The following is a 15,911-nucleotide window of genomic DNA, read 5'->3' as shown; positions in this document are numbered from 1 at the left end:
TCCACCCCCTGACAGCACAGCTCGTTGCCATATTAGGCCACGCCCCCATGCCTTCCCTTGGGGAGCCTGGGCAAGCCCCCCCTTGAAGGAAAGGAAAGGCAGTTTAAACTGTCTTCCCTTGGCATGCCTTGGCGCCCCACAGCTGTGGGGCACCCAGGCAAGCCAGCCCTTGGACAGGCCGGGGAAGGCACGGGGAGGCATTTAAATGACTCCTCAATCCTTCCAGGGGGGCCCTGGCCCACCCGCCTCGAAGTCGCCGGGGAGGGTCGCTCTCCAGTCCTTCCCTCTGTAGCCACGTACACAGAGGTTTTGACTGTGTAGTGGGCGTGGCCAACTCTGAAGCCAGCCGGAACTCTGTTCCTGTGCGTCCCTGCCCCAAAATACCCCTGATGTTAATACATATGCTTGCTTCAGAATTTCCGGCTGGTTAGAGAGTTCTGCAATTCAAATCCTCTTCCGTTGTTTACTGGATGTCCCGACCTGTTGATTGCATAGACTTACTCTGTGTAATCTATCTCAAGTCTCAGTGAGAAAGGTGCAGTATAAATGATGTACATAAAATCAATATTGGGGTCAGAGTGCCTCACAATATAGGTGAGTGTAGTGCATGTTACACAAGCAAAAGAAACGCAAGAGAGGAAAGGTGAGCGGTCTGAAGCATCCCTACCTCAAAGACATCTTCATCTGGCCGCCGTGCCCCAAGTAAGGCGATGCCCTCGACACTGACGACGGGATGCGCGTCCCTCTCCAGGGGCAGCGTCATAGGGTCTCCGCAGTCAACACTCAGGGATACATTCGCACCTTCCACACTCAGAGCTATGCGGTGCCACCTGTCAAAGGATGGCACAAGTCAGATACTTGGGTCTCCGCTAGGACAGGGGTCCCCAACACGGTGCTCGTGGGCAACACGGTGCTCACTGATACCTTTCTTGGTGCCCCCCCAAAGTGTTTTTAGAAAGTGGGTGGAGACTTGTGGGGCTCTTGCTTCTGAGTGGCCACTGGAGATCCAATGGGCTGGACATTTTAAAGCAATGTTGTTTCAGTGACAGCTACTATCAGTGTATTATTATTATTGTTGTTGTTGTTGTTGTTGTTGTTGTTGTTGTTGTTGTTGTTGTTGTTGTTGTTGTTGTTGCCAGTTTGGTGTAGTGGTTAGGAGTGTGGACTCTAATCTGGGAGAGCTGGGTTTGATTCCCCACTCCTCCACATGCGGCTGCTGGTGTGACCCTGGGTCAGTCGCAAGTTCTCTCAGAGCTGTTCTCTTAAGAGCAGTCCTTGAAAGAAATCTCTCAGCCCCACCTACCCCACAGGGTGTGTATTTTGGGGAGGGGGAGGGGAAGGGAAAGGAGACTGTAAGCAACTCTGAGACTCCTTCAGGTAGTGAAAGGCAGGGTATACATACAATCTCCATCATCATCATCATCATCATCATCATTATTATGCATTGTGTGTAGTATAGCAAGGACATTGTCAGATTGCCTGGCAGCCAGAAGCTCTAGCTCTTTTAAAGTTATGCACCACTAGGTGGTGAGCTAAACTTGTTTTTAAGGCAAGAGACATTTCAGCGGTTCAAGACCCGGGTGCCGCAAGACAGGGTGAGCTCCCGTCTCTAGTTCCAGCTCCTGCCAACCTAGCAGTTCGAAAGCAAGAAATTGCAAGTAGATAAACAGGTACCACTTTGGTGGGAAGGGAACAGCGTTCCGTGCGCCGTGGTGTTTAGTCATGCCGGCCACATGACCACGGAAACGTCTTCGGACAGCGCTGGCTCTTCGGCTTTGAAACGGAGATGAGCACCGCAACCCTAGAGTCGGATTCGACTGGCTTTCGAGCAAGGGAACCTTTACCTTTGCCATTGCCTGCCTCTGCATCATGATCCTGGTGTTCCTTAGAGGTTGCCAATCCACATACTAGCCAAAGCCAGCACTGCTTAGCTAACAAGATCTGACGAGATTGGCCTAGCCTGGTATCGCTGTCTTGGGTTTCATTCTCTCCTTCCCAGTGTATTTCTTTTTAATTACCCCTCTTCTCCTTTGCACTTGGGCTTCCTCTGTGCGGCTGGCTCCGCCTCCTGCGACAGCCATTTTTGAGATTACACCCACTACCCAGGGTCAGAATCCCAAAGGTGCTCACAGGTTCAAAAAGGCTGGGGATCCACGCACCAGGACAAGGAAGGTGCCAGATGCCGAGACCTTACTTTTGTCCCAATTCTCAGAGCAACGTCGAATCAAGAGAATGAATGGTGTGTGGCTAGCAGATGCGGTTCATCCCGCCATACCCTGTGGACTTCTTTTCTTCAAGGATTCGGAGGAACTGAAACTTCCTGCTGGGGCAGTATCTTCCAGCAACATTAGAGTGAGAGGACAAATTGAATCTAAGCCTCATTCAGTACATTCAGTTTCAGACCTGCACACAGTGCTAAAGCCCGAAAGCAAGTACAAGACAGGCCAGTTCCTGAAACAAATGGGACATTTGCTCCCATCCAGGGGTCGTTTCATAGAAAAAGAGCTAGGGGGACTCATTAGCATAACTCATTAGCATATGCCACACCCCCTGACATCAGGGGCCCGGCGGTGGACCTGCAAGGCCGGCGGGAGGGCGAGGAAGCCCCGCCAAGGCCCTCCCTGGCCCCAGGCAGGCAGGGGTGGGGAGAGGCGGGGAGGAAGCAACTTACCCTCCCTCTTCTCCTGCCTCCTCCTGGCTGAATGAGGGCCGGAAGTGGGGTGGCCAAAAGCAGGGGGCGGGGCTTCGTCGTGTGCCCCGCCCCCCACACCTCACCCGGGGGAACTGCAATCCCCCGTGATCCCCCCCCCGAATCGACCTCTGCTCCCATCACTGTGTGCTCAGGGCAACAAGCAACCAACCCCCTGCAGCTTTTCTGGGCTAAAGCTTTAATGGGATCGGAGCTGTAAATGTTGCTGATGGATACACTCACTAAAAATGCTGTGGGAATCTGGAAAGGCAAAGGAGTGAATGGAGATGAAAATGACCTGGAGAAACAGAACCAGAACTAGGAGAAGAGAAACTAACTAAGCATCGGTGCTTAGTTTTCATGGCCCTTTCTTACACCCACAGGGAAATGCTGGTCGCCACTTTGGGGTCAGGGAGCAATTTTTCTCCAGGCTAGTTTGGCCGGGGATCCTGGAGGTTTTTTTGTCATCTTCTGAGCATGGAACAGGGGTCACTGGGGTGGGGGTGGGGGGGATATCTGTGAATTTCCTGCATAATGCAGGGGGTTGGACTAGACGACCCCAGAGGTTCCAATCCTACTCTATGATTCTATGATGTACTTGTCAATTAAATTTTCATCCTTCCTCTGCGGAGTACAGGATAGGGTACATGGTTCTCTCTTCCTCTTTTTTTCCTTCAGAACAACCTAATAGGGTACGCTGATCCCTTGAAGAGTCATAATACAAGATGCAGGCTTGTTCAGCCTCAGTTTGCCTTGGGACCATGCAAAGAAGGAAAGAAGGAAGTTTGCCTTGGGACCATGCAAACACTTTAGCTGCTGTTCAGCTTTGTTGCTTGAAACTGAGTTTCTTTTGTTGCTATGAGCATTCCAAAGGGGGGAAATGTATGCTTTAAAGGACACACCTTTTCTCTTAAGGCAGGGAGGCCAGTTTCAAACAGCAGAACTAAGTGGAGGCTGAAGAGTTAAACACCCTCTCCCTGCATGGCCCAAAGGCAAATTGGGGCTGCAGACACAAACAATATGTATTTTATGGACAGACCAAGACATGTAGACTTTGTCTCATCTCAGTGACCCTTGGATGAGGATCTGAACCTGGACCTCTCCAGTTCTACTCCAGCAATCTAACCGCTATGCAACAGCAGTATGAGCCTTGGTTTCTGTGCCCATGTGTCTTGGGCCTGTGAGCTAAGTTTCACCCTAAGCAGAGGGGGAGCCTGGAAAGACCAAAGAGAGAACAGAGCTCAAGGTGGGGCTCATACATGGCTGTGGTGGTGGGGAGCTACATGCTGTTGCCATGAAGGCAATGGAGAGGCTGGGGTATTGTGGGTCAGAGAAGTTACAGAGGTCATAACTGAAATATAACACTGTTATATTTCTTTACTGATCACATCTCTACTCCACCTCCTTTGTAAGGATCTCGGGGAAGCACACACAAGGTTATCCAGTTTTACCCCTGTGGAATAGAGCTAGGAATCGCTAGAACCTCAGGCCACCCAAGGAGCTTTATAGGATCTGAACTTGCATCTCCCCTTTCCAAGTCCAGCGAACAATCTGCTACAGGTCGTTTGATGTACGGAATTGAACTAATTGGCTGAATCTTGGGCTGGAGCTTTGTAGTTATTAATCACCCCTGAGATGCTTACGATGCAATCCTATGCAGAGATACACCCTTCTAAACCTACTGAAGTTGGTAGACTTAGAAAAGAGCAACACTCCTTAGGACTGCACTGTTAATCTTGCGTCTCTTTTCAACGTTCCCCAGGAGGTAGGCTGCACTGTTAATCTTGCTTCTCTTTTCAACGTTCCCCAGGAGGTAGGCTAGGCTGGGAAATAGCAGTGGAGAGAGAACACGCTAAGACCACCCAGAAAAGCGAATGGCCGCATAGGGATTTGAAACTGGGGTTTCCCATGACCAAACCCAACACTTTACATACTCTATCGCAACAAAGCAGAAGGAATAAGTAAAGTTTGAGGATTGGCTTGTGCAGCAAAGCACTGGAATTGTGGTGTGGAAAAGGCAGAATATTCACATCTCGATGCAATGGAATTTAAAAGCCTCATAGTATTCACAACAGAGGGGACTGCCATGTAACAGTTTTGATGTACATCTTCTGCAGGGCAGTTGTAAGCAGAGTTAAGCACTTCTAAGTACAGTGGCCTTAGACAGGTGTAGCACTGCTTTCATTTGCACTGCTAAAAGGCCAAGATGTACCTACATAATCAGAATAGTGGCTATAATTCGAACTGGATGCCCGATATGGCTTGGGACCAGGTTATCTGTAAGGACCGCCTTCTCCTGTATGTTCCAACTCAGGAATTAAGATTGCAGGGAGAGGCCCTCCACCCCAAACCTCCAGGAAATTCCAAACCTGGAGTTGGCAGCCCTGTAAGGTTCCAGTAGATCCAACCCCCTGCATGGCCCCAATTTGAATTAAGGCAAGGAAAAAATAGGAGGAGGAGGAGGAGACTAGATTTATACCCTGCCCTTCACTACCCGAAGGAGTCTCAGAGCGGCTTACAATTGCCTTTCCCTTCCCTTCCCCACAACAGACACCCTGTGAGGTAGGTGGGGCTGAGAGAGCTCTTTCGAGGACTGCCCATGAGAGAACAGCTCTGAGAGAACTTGTCACTGACCCAATGTCACACCAGCAGCTGCACGTGGAACAGCGGGGAATCAGACCCAGTTCTCCCAGAATCAGAGTCCACTCTCCTAACCACTACACCAAACTGGCTCTAGCAACTGCAGATTAGCTCAAAAAGATGCTGGGAAAACCCAGGCTCCCATCTTCTCATCAGTTTTGACCCTTAGACCACTACTGTCGGTAGCCTTTTCCCGCCCACCCCACACTCACTTCCCATCAGCCATGTTGACTCTGTGGAAATGAGGATATTCCTCGGGCACTGGGTGGCCATGCTGATCTTCATACAGGAAGACGGGCGAGCGTCCGATCTCTACGCCGAGCTGCTGCACTCCCCGAACGTCGAACACGGAAAACAAAAAAGACTGGCTGCCTCTTAGGGCTCGCAGGGTGGTTAGCACCGAGAAATCCTCTGGGAAGGGGCCGTCTGCAAGGGAAGAACGCAGCACATCATCAGAAGACAGCAAGAGCTCCCAAGCTCCCTGTGTCTGCCCATCACTCTCGATCTCCTTCTCCCTGTCCCTGGCTTTGACAGCTATTAGGAAAGGTGGTGAGTTCTCCTTCTTTGGAAGTTTTCAAACAGGGGCTGGGTGACCATCTGACAGCCATGCTGATTCTGTGGACTTAGGCAGATCATGAGGGAGAGGGCAGGAAGGGCTGCCTCAGTGCTTAGTTCTCGTGGCCCTTTCTTATACACCCAGGGAAATGCTGATCACCACTTTGAGGTCAGGAAGCAATTTTTCTCCAGGTCAGTTTGGCCCCCAGTGATCCTGGAGGTTTTTTGTCATCTTCTGGGCATGGAGCAGGGGTCACTGGGGGTGTGAAGGGATGATATTTGTGAATTTCCTGCATTGTGCAGGGGGTTGGACTAGATGACCCTGGAGGTTCCTTCCAACTCTATGATTCTATGAAATTCAACTTTTAGACCACCCTCCCCTGTGCACAGGGCTCAGGGCGGTGAACAACAATTCAATAAATACATTCATAATCAATTTTTAAAAATTCAACAATCCCAACAGGCACATTCATAAGTCAATTGAGGTGGCGGTCACACGAGTGAGATAAAGTGGGGAGGGGAAGCGGGGCTATATAGACCCACAATTGCGCGATCACACAGTCCATGGGAGCTGCGGGCACAGCCCGCCCACTGCGTGACCAAACACAATCGCGGGTGAGTTGGGGGTTTGTGGGGCTTTTTTGCCGTTTGTTTCCGATCCGCTTAAGCGGGGGATCAGTGAATCACATCTCCACCCAATGTTCCCTCTAAGCTATGGAGTCTTGTGAGCAAAAATTCTACTTTGTGAGCTACTGGCATTAAAGTTGTGAGCGAGCCACTTGGCTGCTGCATATATTAGTTTGCTCTGGAGCCATCCTTCCTGAGCTAAGACAGAAATGTGTGAGCCAGAGGCTAAAAAACTGTGAGCTAGCTCACACTCACTCAGCTTAGAGGGAACACTGCTCCACACTGAGGACTCCCTATGCCAGTATGTGATGATGTGCATACTGAGAAGGGCAAAAAACAATGGCACGGAGTCGGGATGGCGTGATCAGACCATCCCGACACCATGAGAGCGCGCTGGAGCGATCACACAGGGGAAAGTCCGTCTGTGGCCCGTTAGCAACCCGTTTGCTACCAGACTTTCCCCTGTGTCTTTTTACTCCGCTTCTGCGGTGGAGCAAAACGGGTTGCTGATGGGTACCAGGCGCTTCCCGGAGGTTCGCATCTGATCGCGCCCTTTAAATCCGCCTGGCCTCTGTGTCTATGGCGGGGCTAATTGTGCGTGTGATCGCGCCCTGAAAACGATGCGTCAATAAGCAGTGCAAAGCATTCCAAACCATTTCCGGCGGTGCTTACAGATAAACCAACTTGTCTCCTGCCCCACGGGAGTGAGAAGTGAAGGAAGGCGCCAGCACAGTGGAGACCGTGGCTGTCCTCAACCAGAGGGGCTGTGTGTGTGGACTGCAATGGGACACAAGGCACCCCGCGCAATATCCAGTATCCCGAAAGCATTCCTTTAAAAAGACCACAAGTTTCCAGCCCTCGTGGCTATCCAAAGAGTCTCGAAGACAATGCCCAGTGAAAGTAAGTAGATGGAAGTGGAGATGATAAAGGAAGGGGCATCTAAGCTATGAGGTGTTGGTGCTGGTGGTGGCGGCGGAATGTGCCATCAGGTCACAGACAACGTCTGTCGACCCCATGGGGTCTTTGAGGCAAGAGACATTCAGAGGCGGTTTCCCGTTGCCTGCCTCTGTGTCGTGTCCCTGGACATCCTTGGGGGTCTCCCTTCCAAATACTAACTTCCAAATACTAGCTTCTGAGATCTGAAGAGACAAGGGAAGTCTGGGCCAGGCAGGTCAAGGTAAGCCATACAGCACCATACCATAAAAATATATCAAATTACTATCTCCAAGGCCTAGTCCTCAATGAAGCCTGAACTGGCAGCCTTGGGTATCATTTCCAGTTGCATGTGCAGCCCATGTGACAGAATGTTCCTGCATACAACATGAACAACAGCAGCAACAAACCCCTCCATATAAGACAACTAGTGTGTCAGGACTAACTATAAGTCTTCTGCTCAGGCTGATTCTTTTTTGTACATGGAGGAGCATTCAGGTGTGTGAACCCTGTACTTCAGGGGTGCCAAACATAAAGCCCGGGGGCCAGAACTAGGCTTGCCAAGTCCCCCCGGGGGGGTGGGGAAACCCCTGCCCTAGAGGCCCGTTCCCCGCCGGCGGCAGATCGGGCCCCGGGGGGAACCCTACCGCGATGTGCACGTCACCAGGAAGTGACATGACGACGCCGGGCATGCTGGGGGCAGGGCCCCGACATCGGAGAGAAAACTCTATGGTTTTCCCTCCGATGGTTGTGGCCCCGCCCCCAGCGTGCCCGGTGTCGTAACGTCACTTCCGGGTGACGTGCGTGCGGCACACGTGCACTCCAGTCGCCGCCCAGGAGTCCCCCGATGCAGCTGAGAAACGACTTGGCAACCCTAGCCAGAACCGTCCCATCCAAGGCTCTTATGTGACCCATGAGCAACTGATGCAAGGGAGGGAGCGCTTGGGGGAGTGGGAGGAGCCACTCCATTGTGGCTTTATCTGACGCAGTCAAGCATGGTTGGGGGTATCTGCCCAGCACTGCACTACTGCCTCTCCAGTCTGCCCATGTGGGTTTTTCTCTGCAGACCCCTCCCACTCCAGGGGGCCTTGCTCGGAGCTTACAAGCTGCTGTCCTTTATAAAGTTCCTCTCTCTGCCACCTGGCATTACATTTTATGGCACACATGGCCTGGCCCAAAGATCTGGCCCTCGTGACAAATGATTTTGACACCTCTGCTCTACTTGCCAGCCTCCAGGTGGGAACTGGGGATCCCCCGGAATTACAGCTTATCTCTAGAATACAGAGATCAGTTCCCCTGGAGAAAATGGTTGCTTTGGAGGTTGGGCTCCATGGCCTTGTATCCTACTGAGGTCCCTGTCCTCCCCAGGCTCCACCCCCAAATCTCCAGGAGTTTCCCAACCTGGAGGTGGCAACCCTATGTCCCCATCCCCTGCTGGTGGCCAGAGGAACCCTGGCAACCCTAGGTCAGAGACCAAGCACAGGTTTGTCATCTCCAGACCCAACTATACATTATGCTGGAGATTCCCCCCACCCCCTGGTATGTTTTTGTTTTTATGTTTTTAGAAAGCAGACACTGGGAACTGAATGGGACCAAGGTCCTGGCATTGTGCCATGAAGTGTTGACTCCCCCCTCCCCCGCCATTTCCCTCACTTAAAGGTCCCCAGCAGGGATAAAAAGACAGGCAAAAGCTGGCTGCCGTTTTCCTTCCGCCAGGGCTAACCACAGTAATAGAGCATGCGGCTTCACAGGATCTGACCCCGATGGCGTCTGTCGTTTCTGCTCCTAAATGCAAAAATGCTTGACTGGTCGCAGGGGTCATTTCGTAGAAAAAGAGGTGCAGGAGCTCATTAGCATAACTCATTTGCATATGCCACACCCCCTGACATCACCGGAAGTGTGTCAGAAGGCAACACCCACCGCTCAGGCTCCACTGGACTGTTTTGGATTGCTAGCTATTTGGAGGGGGGTGTGCAGATCTGTCCTCACAGAGGAGGGAGAGCTTGTACCTGAATAAAACTTGGTCTTAAAGGTGCCACTGGACTGTTTTGGACCGGGGGGCCGGGGGGGGGCTCTGCAACTTACCTGGCTGCTTCTTGCTCTGACTGAGGGCTGCTGGGACCAGGGGTGGGGCTTGTTGCATGTGCCCGCCCCCTGGGCTCTTTACTGCCGGAGCTCCGTTCCTGTACACTCCTGCAGGAAATGACCCCTGCTCCCGATCCAAATCAGAGAGCCCTGCAGCTGCTTTGTAGGCCAAAAAGTACTCTGGGAGAGCCAGTCCTGGTATTCCAAATCACACGTGGTCTGGCTTTCAGTGAAAACCAGGCTATATTCCCATACAGTCCATGCGTAAAATCTTTCTCCCAGCAACCAGGTCCTGGTAGGCCCTAAGGACTTATGTCTACTGAAATGTCAGCAGTCAGAAAGGGTCAGGTAGGATTTCCAGCAGCCAGGAGTCAGGGATTCTACATCCCGTATAAAGTTTCAGGCGGCAGCCATACTAGTCTGCAATAGAACAGCTAGATTTGAGTCCAATAGAGCTTCTGATAAAGTAGGGTTGCCAGTCCCCAGGTCCCAGTGGGGGTTCCCCTGCTTTCCGGGGTGTCTGCCCACCATCGGCCAGCTGGCCAGTGGGGGGAACCCTACCCCCAAACAGCCACATCCAGGCGCAATGTCCCCCACACAATGACATCACCCGGAAGTGATGTCATCACATCGGGGACGTCTAGGGTTGCCAGGTCTAGGGACGTCTAGGGTTGCCAGGTCTAGGACGTCTAGGGTTGCCTGGCATCCAGCAGGGGTTGGAAGCTCTGTGTCTGGTACCATAGAGTTTTAATACCAAATGCTAGAGCGCCCCCCCCCCCGATGACATGCCCGGCGTGATGATGTAACTTCCAGGTTACATCATCCTGCCAGGCACATCGGCCCAATTCTGGCACTTTGGGGGTGGGGTTCCCCCGGTGGCCGGATCCGGGCCAGCGGGTTGGGGGCCTCTAGAGCACACAATGCAAAACTCCAGGGTAAATTTGGCCTAAAACCATAGAGTCTTGCTCATAAACCAGAGTGTCATCATGTGACGTTGCTGACAAGATGATGTCACTTCCGGGTGAAATCACTGCATTGGCAATATCCCAGAATGCCCCCCCCAATCCCCCTGCCGGTACAGCGAGGGGACCTGGCAACCCTATGACGAAGGCATCTCTGACTGACAAAAGCTCGTATCTCCCAAATCTTGTTGGTCTCAAAGTGCTAATGGACTCACATCCAGCCGTCCTCCACCATGTCTAGCTTCTTATATCTCCCACAGGGCTGGAAGAAGCAGAAGAAATGGTGCAACACAAACATATGCAAATGTGCCAAACTACATAATTTATATAAACCACAGAATCCAAGGCTTTCTTGAAAAAAAATAATGGATTAGAAAAAACCAAGCGTGGAGCACATACTCCTAGGACGACTGGGGTTTGTTTAGAAACCACAATCCCATGTAACGCAAGATGTAAGCATTGCAGACCTTTCTCAAAGGCTTCCCAATCTACATTTCATGATGCACCAGAGATTGGCGGGGAGGTCATGGATTAATGGATGAGTAGCAAGCATGAGGCATGACGCAGTTCAGTTGCGGCTGGGGATTCAGACCGGCTGAGGTGTTTCAGCCAAAGCCAGGAAGTAGCTTGTTCTTGTGAGAGGAAGAACATGTCCGGGGTACAGAGCATGGAGATAAGGAGTCGGGGAAAGGAGATGAAAAGGCGACGAGATTCCCTGGAGCGGTGAGAGGAAGAGGGGACATACGGGCAGCCAAGAGGAGAGAGTGAGAAAGAGAGAGATGAGCTGTGCATATAAAATAACCTGCCGTGTTGAATACGCTAAGGCTGTCCCTCACAGTATGCAAGGCAAACCCAGGTCAACCAGTTCGGGCAAAATCCTGTGTGATGTGCAGGTTTGCATTTATGCTTCACATTTTCAGGTGCAAACATCAACGTAAACTTAAAGACAATCCACTTTAACTCAAAACAGACTACCTGTTTCTCCACCAGCCAGGTCGGGGAGAGAGGCTATTTGGTGAGACTCCCCAGAGCTATTTGGGGACAGAAAAATGGCGCAGGGAGGAAAGCCGAAGCCACTCTTCTCCCCGCATCATGGTCCCGATCTGACTCAGGTTCTGGCACCCTTGGCACCTTATTTCCCACCAGCCCATATCTAATTTTTCAAAAAAGATCCAAGTCGATTGGGGATAATCTCAACCTGACTTGTGGAGAAATGTATCATTCAGCCTGAAATTACCCCCAAATACAGTCCTGGCTGTGGGTTGGGAAATCCCTAGAGATTTGAGGGTGGAGCTGGGGGAGGGCAGGGACCTCAGTGGCATATCATGGATCATATAATCATGGAGTTGGAAGGGACCTCCAGGGTAGCCCCCGCACAATGCAGGAAATCCGCAAATACCTCCCCCCCACAAGCACACTCAGTGACCCCTGTTCCATGCCCAGAAGATGGCAAAAACCCTTCAGGATCTCTGGCAAAACTGGCCTGGAGAAAAATTGTTTCCTGACCCCAAAATGGCAATCAGCATTTCCCTGGGCATGTAAGAAAGGGCCAAGAGAAGTAAGCACTGAGGCAACCCTTCCTGCCCTCCCTCTCATGATCTGCCAAAGTTCACAGAACCAGCATGTCTGAAAACCTCCAAAGAAGGAGAGCCCACCACCTCCAGAGGAAGCCTGTTCCACTGAGGAACCACTCTAACTGTCAGGAAGTTCTTCTTAACGTTTCGCCGAAAACTCTCTTGATTTAATTTCAACCCGTTGGTTCCGGTCCGACCTTCCAGGACAACAGAAAACAACTCCGCACCATCCTCTATATGACAGCCCTTCAAGTACTTGAAGCTGGTGATCATATCACCTCTCAGTCGTCTCCTCTCCAGGCTAAACATACCCAGCTCCTTCAGCCTTTCCTCCTAGGACTTGGTCTCCATGGAGTCTTCCCTCCAAAGCATCCATGTTCTCCAGGGAAACCAGTTTCTGTTGTCTAGATATCAGTGGTTATTCTGGGAGATGTGCAGGCCCTACCTGGAGGTTGTCAACCTTTGCATGTCCTTGCAGATAATTCCAGAGGTCAATTCGGGGGGGATCACGGGGGATCGCAGTTCCCCCGGGTGAGGTCCGGGGGCGGGGCACAAGACGAAGCCCCGCCCCCTGCTTCCGGCCGCCCCGCTTCCGGCCCTCATTCAGCCAGGAGGAGGCAGGAGAAGAGGGAGGGTAAGTTGCTTCCTCCCTGCCTCTCCCCACCCCTGCCTGCCTGGGGCCAGGAAGGGCCTTCGCGGGGCTTCCTTGCACTCCCGCCGGCCTTGCAGGTCCACCGCCGGGCCCCTCATGGGGCTCAGCAGTGGAGCTGCAAGGCCGGCGGCGGCAGCCAGGACCGTTGGGGGCGGGGTGTGTGGCCTTACGACACACTTCCGGTGATGTCAGGGGGTGTGGCCTTACGACACACTTCCGGTGATGTCAGGGGGTGTGGCCTTACGACACACTTCCGGTGATGTCAGGGGGTGTGGCATATGCTAATGAGTTATGCTAGTGAGTTCCCCTAGCTCTTTTTCTACGAAACGACCCCTGGATAATTCTAACTTTGCCCATCAGCTCTGATACAATATGCCCTCTCTCTCTCTCTCAGAATGTCCTGTTCTCTCGTTACCTGGAAAGAGCTGCCTGGTGGGGACATTGAAGTGGGTCTGGTTCTCCAGGCGGAAGGCCAGGTCGCTGTCCTCCGATCCATTCCTCTGCGTGCAGATCCCCGCAGTGATAGAGACCCCGTTTTTGCCCTCCCGCACACCAAACGCCTGCAGCACATCAACAAGGCCATCTGGAAAGGAAGCAGAACATATTTTTTATTTTCAACATTTTCGGTCTGCCTTTCTAACCAAAGGTTCTTGAAGCGGGTCACCCAACTCCCTGCCCCCACAAGACAAAAGCAGAGCGGGGGTGGGAGAGAGAAACAGTTTGTTCCTCGCTTTGCATCTTTTCTGGGATAAAGGGAGCCGTCACCACAGACCCCAGAGTTTAAGGAACTGCAGGCTAGAGACAGATCTGAGCTTTCCAGAGGTTTAACGGCAGCGTAAAAGAACAATGGCTGGTTGTGGTGTGTACACTCATCCAACAGGTATTGTAGGTTCTTATAATGTTCCCCAAACCTTTCAAACCTGTTTCACCAGAAGCAAAAAAAAAAAAAAGTTTGCATATCTTTATGGGAAATGAGTCCTTTCAAACTATTTTCTCTTCTCTAATAGAAACTACTGTCTGTCTCCAGCTCAGTGTTAAGGTACACACATGAAGCTGCCTTATACGGAATCAGACGATTGGTCTGTCAAGGTCAGTATTGTCTACTCTGGCTGGCAGCAGCTTTCCAGGTTCATAAGAACATAAGAACATAAGAGATGCCAATGTTGGATCAGGCCAAAGGCCCACCCAGTCCAACACTCTGTGTCACACAGTGGCCAGAAATACCAGGTGCCATCAGGAGGTCCACCAGTGGGGCCAGGACATTAGAAGCCCTCCCACTGTTGACCCCCCCAAGCACCAAGAAGACAGAGCTTCACTTGCCCCAGAGTCCCTATCAATACCTTGTGGCTAATAGCCACTGATGGACCTCTGCTCCATATGCTTATCTAATTCCCTTTAGAAGCCGTCCATGCTTGTAGCTGCCACCACTTCCTGTGGCAGTGAATTTCCCATGTTCTCATGTCAAGGTCTTTCACATCACCTCCTACCTGGTTATTTTAACTGGAGATGCTGGGGACTAAACCTGGGACCTTCTTCAAACAAGGCAGATGGCTCTACCACTGGGCCATAGCCTTCCCCTGTCTTTGGATTTGGTGCAGAAGAAATATGGGGGGGGGGAAATCCCCCTCCCCAAATTAAAATTAATTGATGTATATGGTTGCCAGGTTCTTGATTGGGAAACACCTGGAGATTTTTGAGGCGTGGAGCCTGAGGAGGGCAGAATTTGGAGAGGGGAGGGACCCCAGCCAGGTACAGTGCCATAGAGTCTACCTTCCAGAGTCTATCCATTCTCTAGGGGAACAGATCTCTGTAGTCTGGAGATCAATTATAAAAGTGAAACATCTCCAGGTCCCACCTGGAAGCTGGCAACCCTATGATGTGTCCTGGCCTCACTGGCTTCTAATGTCCTGGCCCCACTGGTGGACCTCCTGATGACACTGGTATTTCTGGCCACTGTGTGACACAGTTCCCCCGGTTCAGACGCGGCCTTTCTGCCGGTTGGAACCGGTGCAGTTTATGCCGGCAGAAACGCGATCACACTCACCTCCATTTTGCGAAGCCCTCCGGTGGACGCCCACTCACACGCTGCGGGCGTCTGCGTGTGTGGGTTTTTTTTTAAAAGGACAGTTTGAGCATGCGCATAGGCAGCCATTCAGAGAATGCCGATTTTTGCGCATGCTCAACCCCCCCCTTACATTTAAACTTTAAAGGTAAGCACTTACCTTTAAAGTTTAAAACCCAACCTGGCCTCGCTGTAGTCCTGGACTCCTCCGGGAAGTTAAAGTGAGGCATTTTTATTTTTTTTAAAACAAACGCTCAGGGCGAAGCTTCGCCTGAGCGCATATCGCTTCCTCTTTAAAAAAAATGGCGGGGGAAAGCCGGAAGCCTCAGGCTTCCGACGGAAGTGTCTCTGTAACAGAGGAGAGCGATCAGACGCCGGGGTGCACCGATGACAACCGTTGCACTCTGTTTACCACCACTTCCGACCTAGTGGCAGAGTACAACGGTTTAAAGCTCTTTACAACGGATAGAGAGGGAAGACAGATGTTCCCCGTCTGAACGCCGGTAGGTACATCGATTGCAACCGGCACAGAATCCGTTGTAAAGGCTGCGTCTGAACGCACCCAGAGTGTTGGACTGGATGGGCCTTTGGCCTGATCCAACACTGGCATCTCTTATGTTCTTATGTTATGTTCTTACGTGAAGAGCCCTATGCTGACTCTGCTCCCCATTGGGTTGCCAGCTCCAGGTTAGGAAATACTTGGAGATTTTGGGGGTGGAGCCTGAAGAGGGTGTGGTTTGCGGAGGAGAGGGTCTTCAGTGGGTTACAGTGCCACAGAGTCCACCTTCCAAAGCAACCATTTTCTCCAGATGAACTGATCTCTGTTGCCCGGAGATCAGTTGTAATAGCAGGAGATCTCCAGCCACCACCTGGAGGTTGGAAACCCAAACTCCCCAGAGGCTGCCAAATCTTTTTTTTAAAATTAATTTTATTTGTCTTCTCAAAGCACAATACCACCTTATATCAGAAAAGGCTCATAACAAATATGTAGCTTGTTATGCTGCCAAATTTTGCAAGGCACGTTTCCACTGCAGGAGAAGGCCTATTTTTGCCCAGGCAACGATCCAGTTGTTCGCAGGGAAGCAGGAGCAAGAACTGGCAGGGAGTATTAATCCTAAAGCATCATGCTGGG

The 15,911-nt window shown here is 51.6% G+C and overlaps 1 protein-coding gene across 1 annotated transcript in view; it reads right to left on the bottom strand.

The window, feature by feature from the left end:
• LOC107123443 (collagen alpha-1(XI) chain-like) overlaps positions 1-15,911 on the bottom strand; it is a 203,520-nt gene that overhangs the window by 117,770 nt on the left and 69,839 nt on the right. The window contains exons 4-6 of the mRNA XM_015426692.1: positions 13,133-13,300; positions 5,542-5,755; positions 668-830 (exon numbers count right to left, since the gene is read on the bottom strand). Coding sequence (XP_015282178.1) covers positions 668-830; positions 5,542-5,755; positions 13,133-13,300 — 545 coding nt within the window. The remainder of the gene's footprint in view (positions 1-667; positions 831-5,541; positions 5,756-13,132; positions 13,301-15,911) is intronic.

This window comes from Gekko japonicus, unplaced genomic scaffold, assembly GCF_001447785.1.
Source record: "Gekko japonicus isolate JY-2015 unplaced genomic scaffold, Gekko_japonicus_V1.1 scaffold2569, whole genome shotgun sequence".
Classification (NCBI taxonomy): Eukaryota; Metazoa; Chordata; class Lepidosauria; order Squamata; family Gekkonidae; genus Gekko; species Gekko japonicus.
Note: the sequence above shows the minus strand (reverse complement) of the source record. Positions and strands in the feature narration are given on the sequence as shown.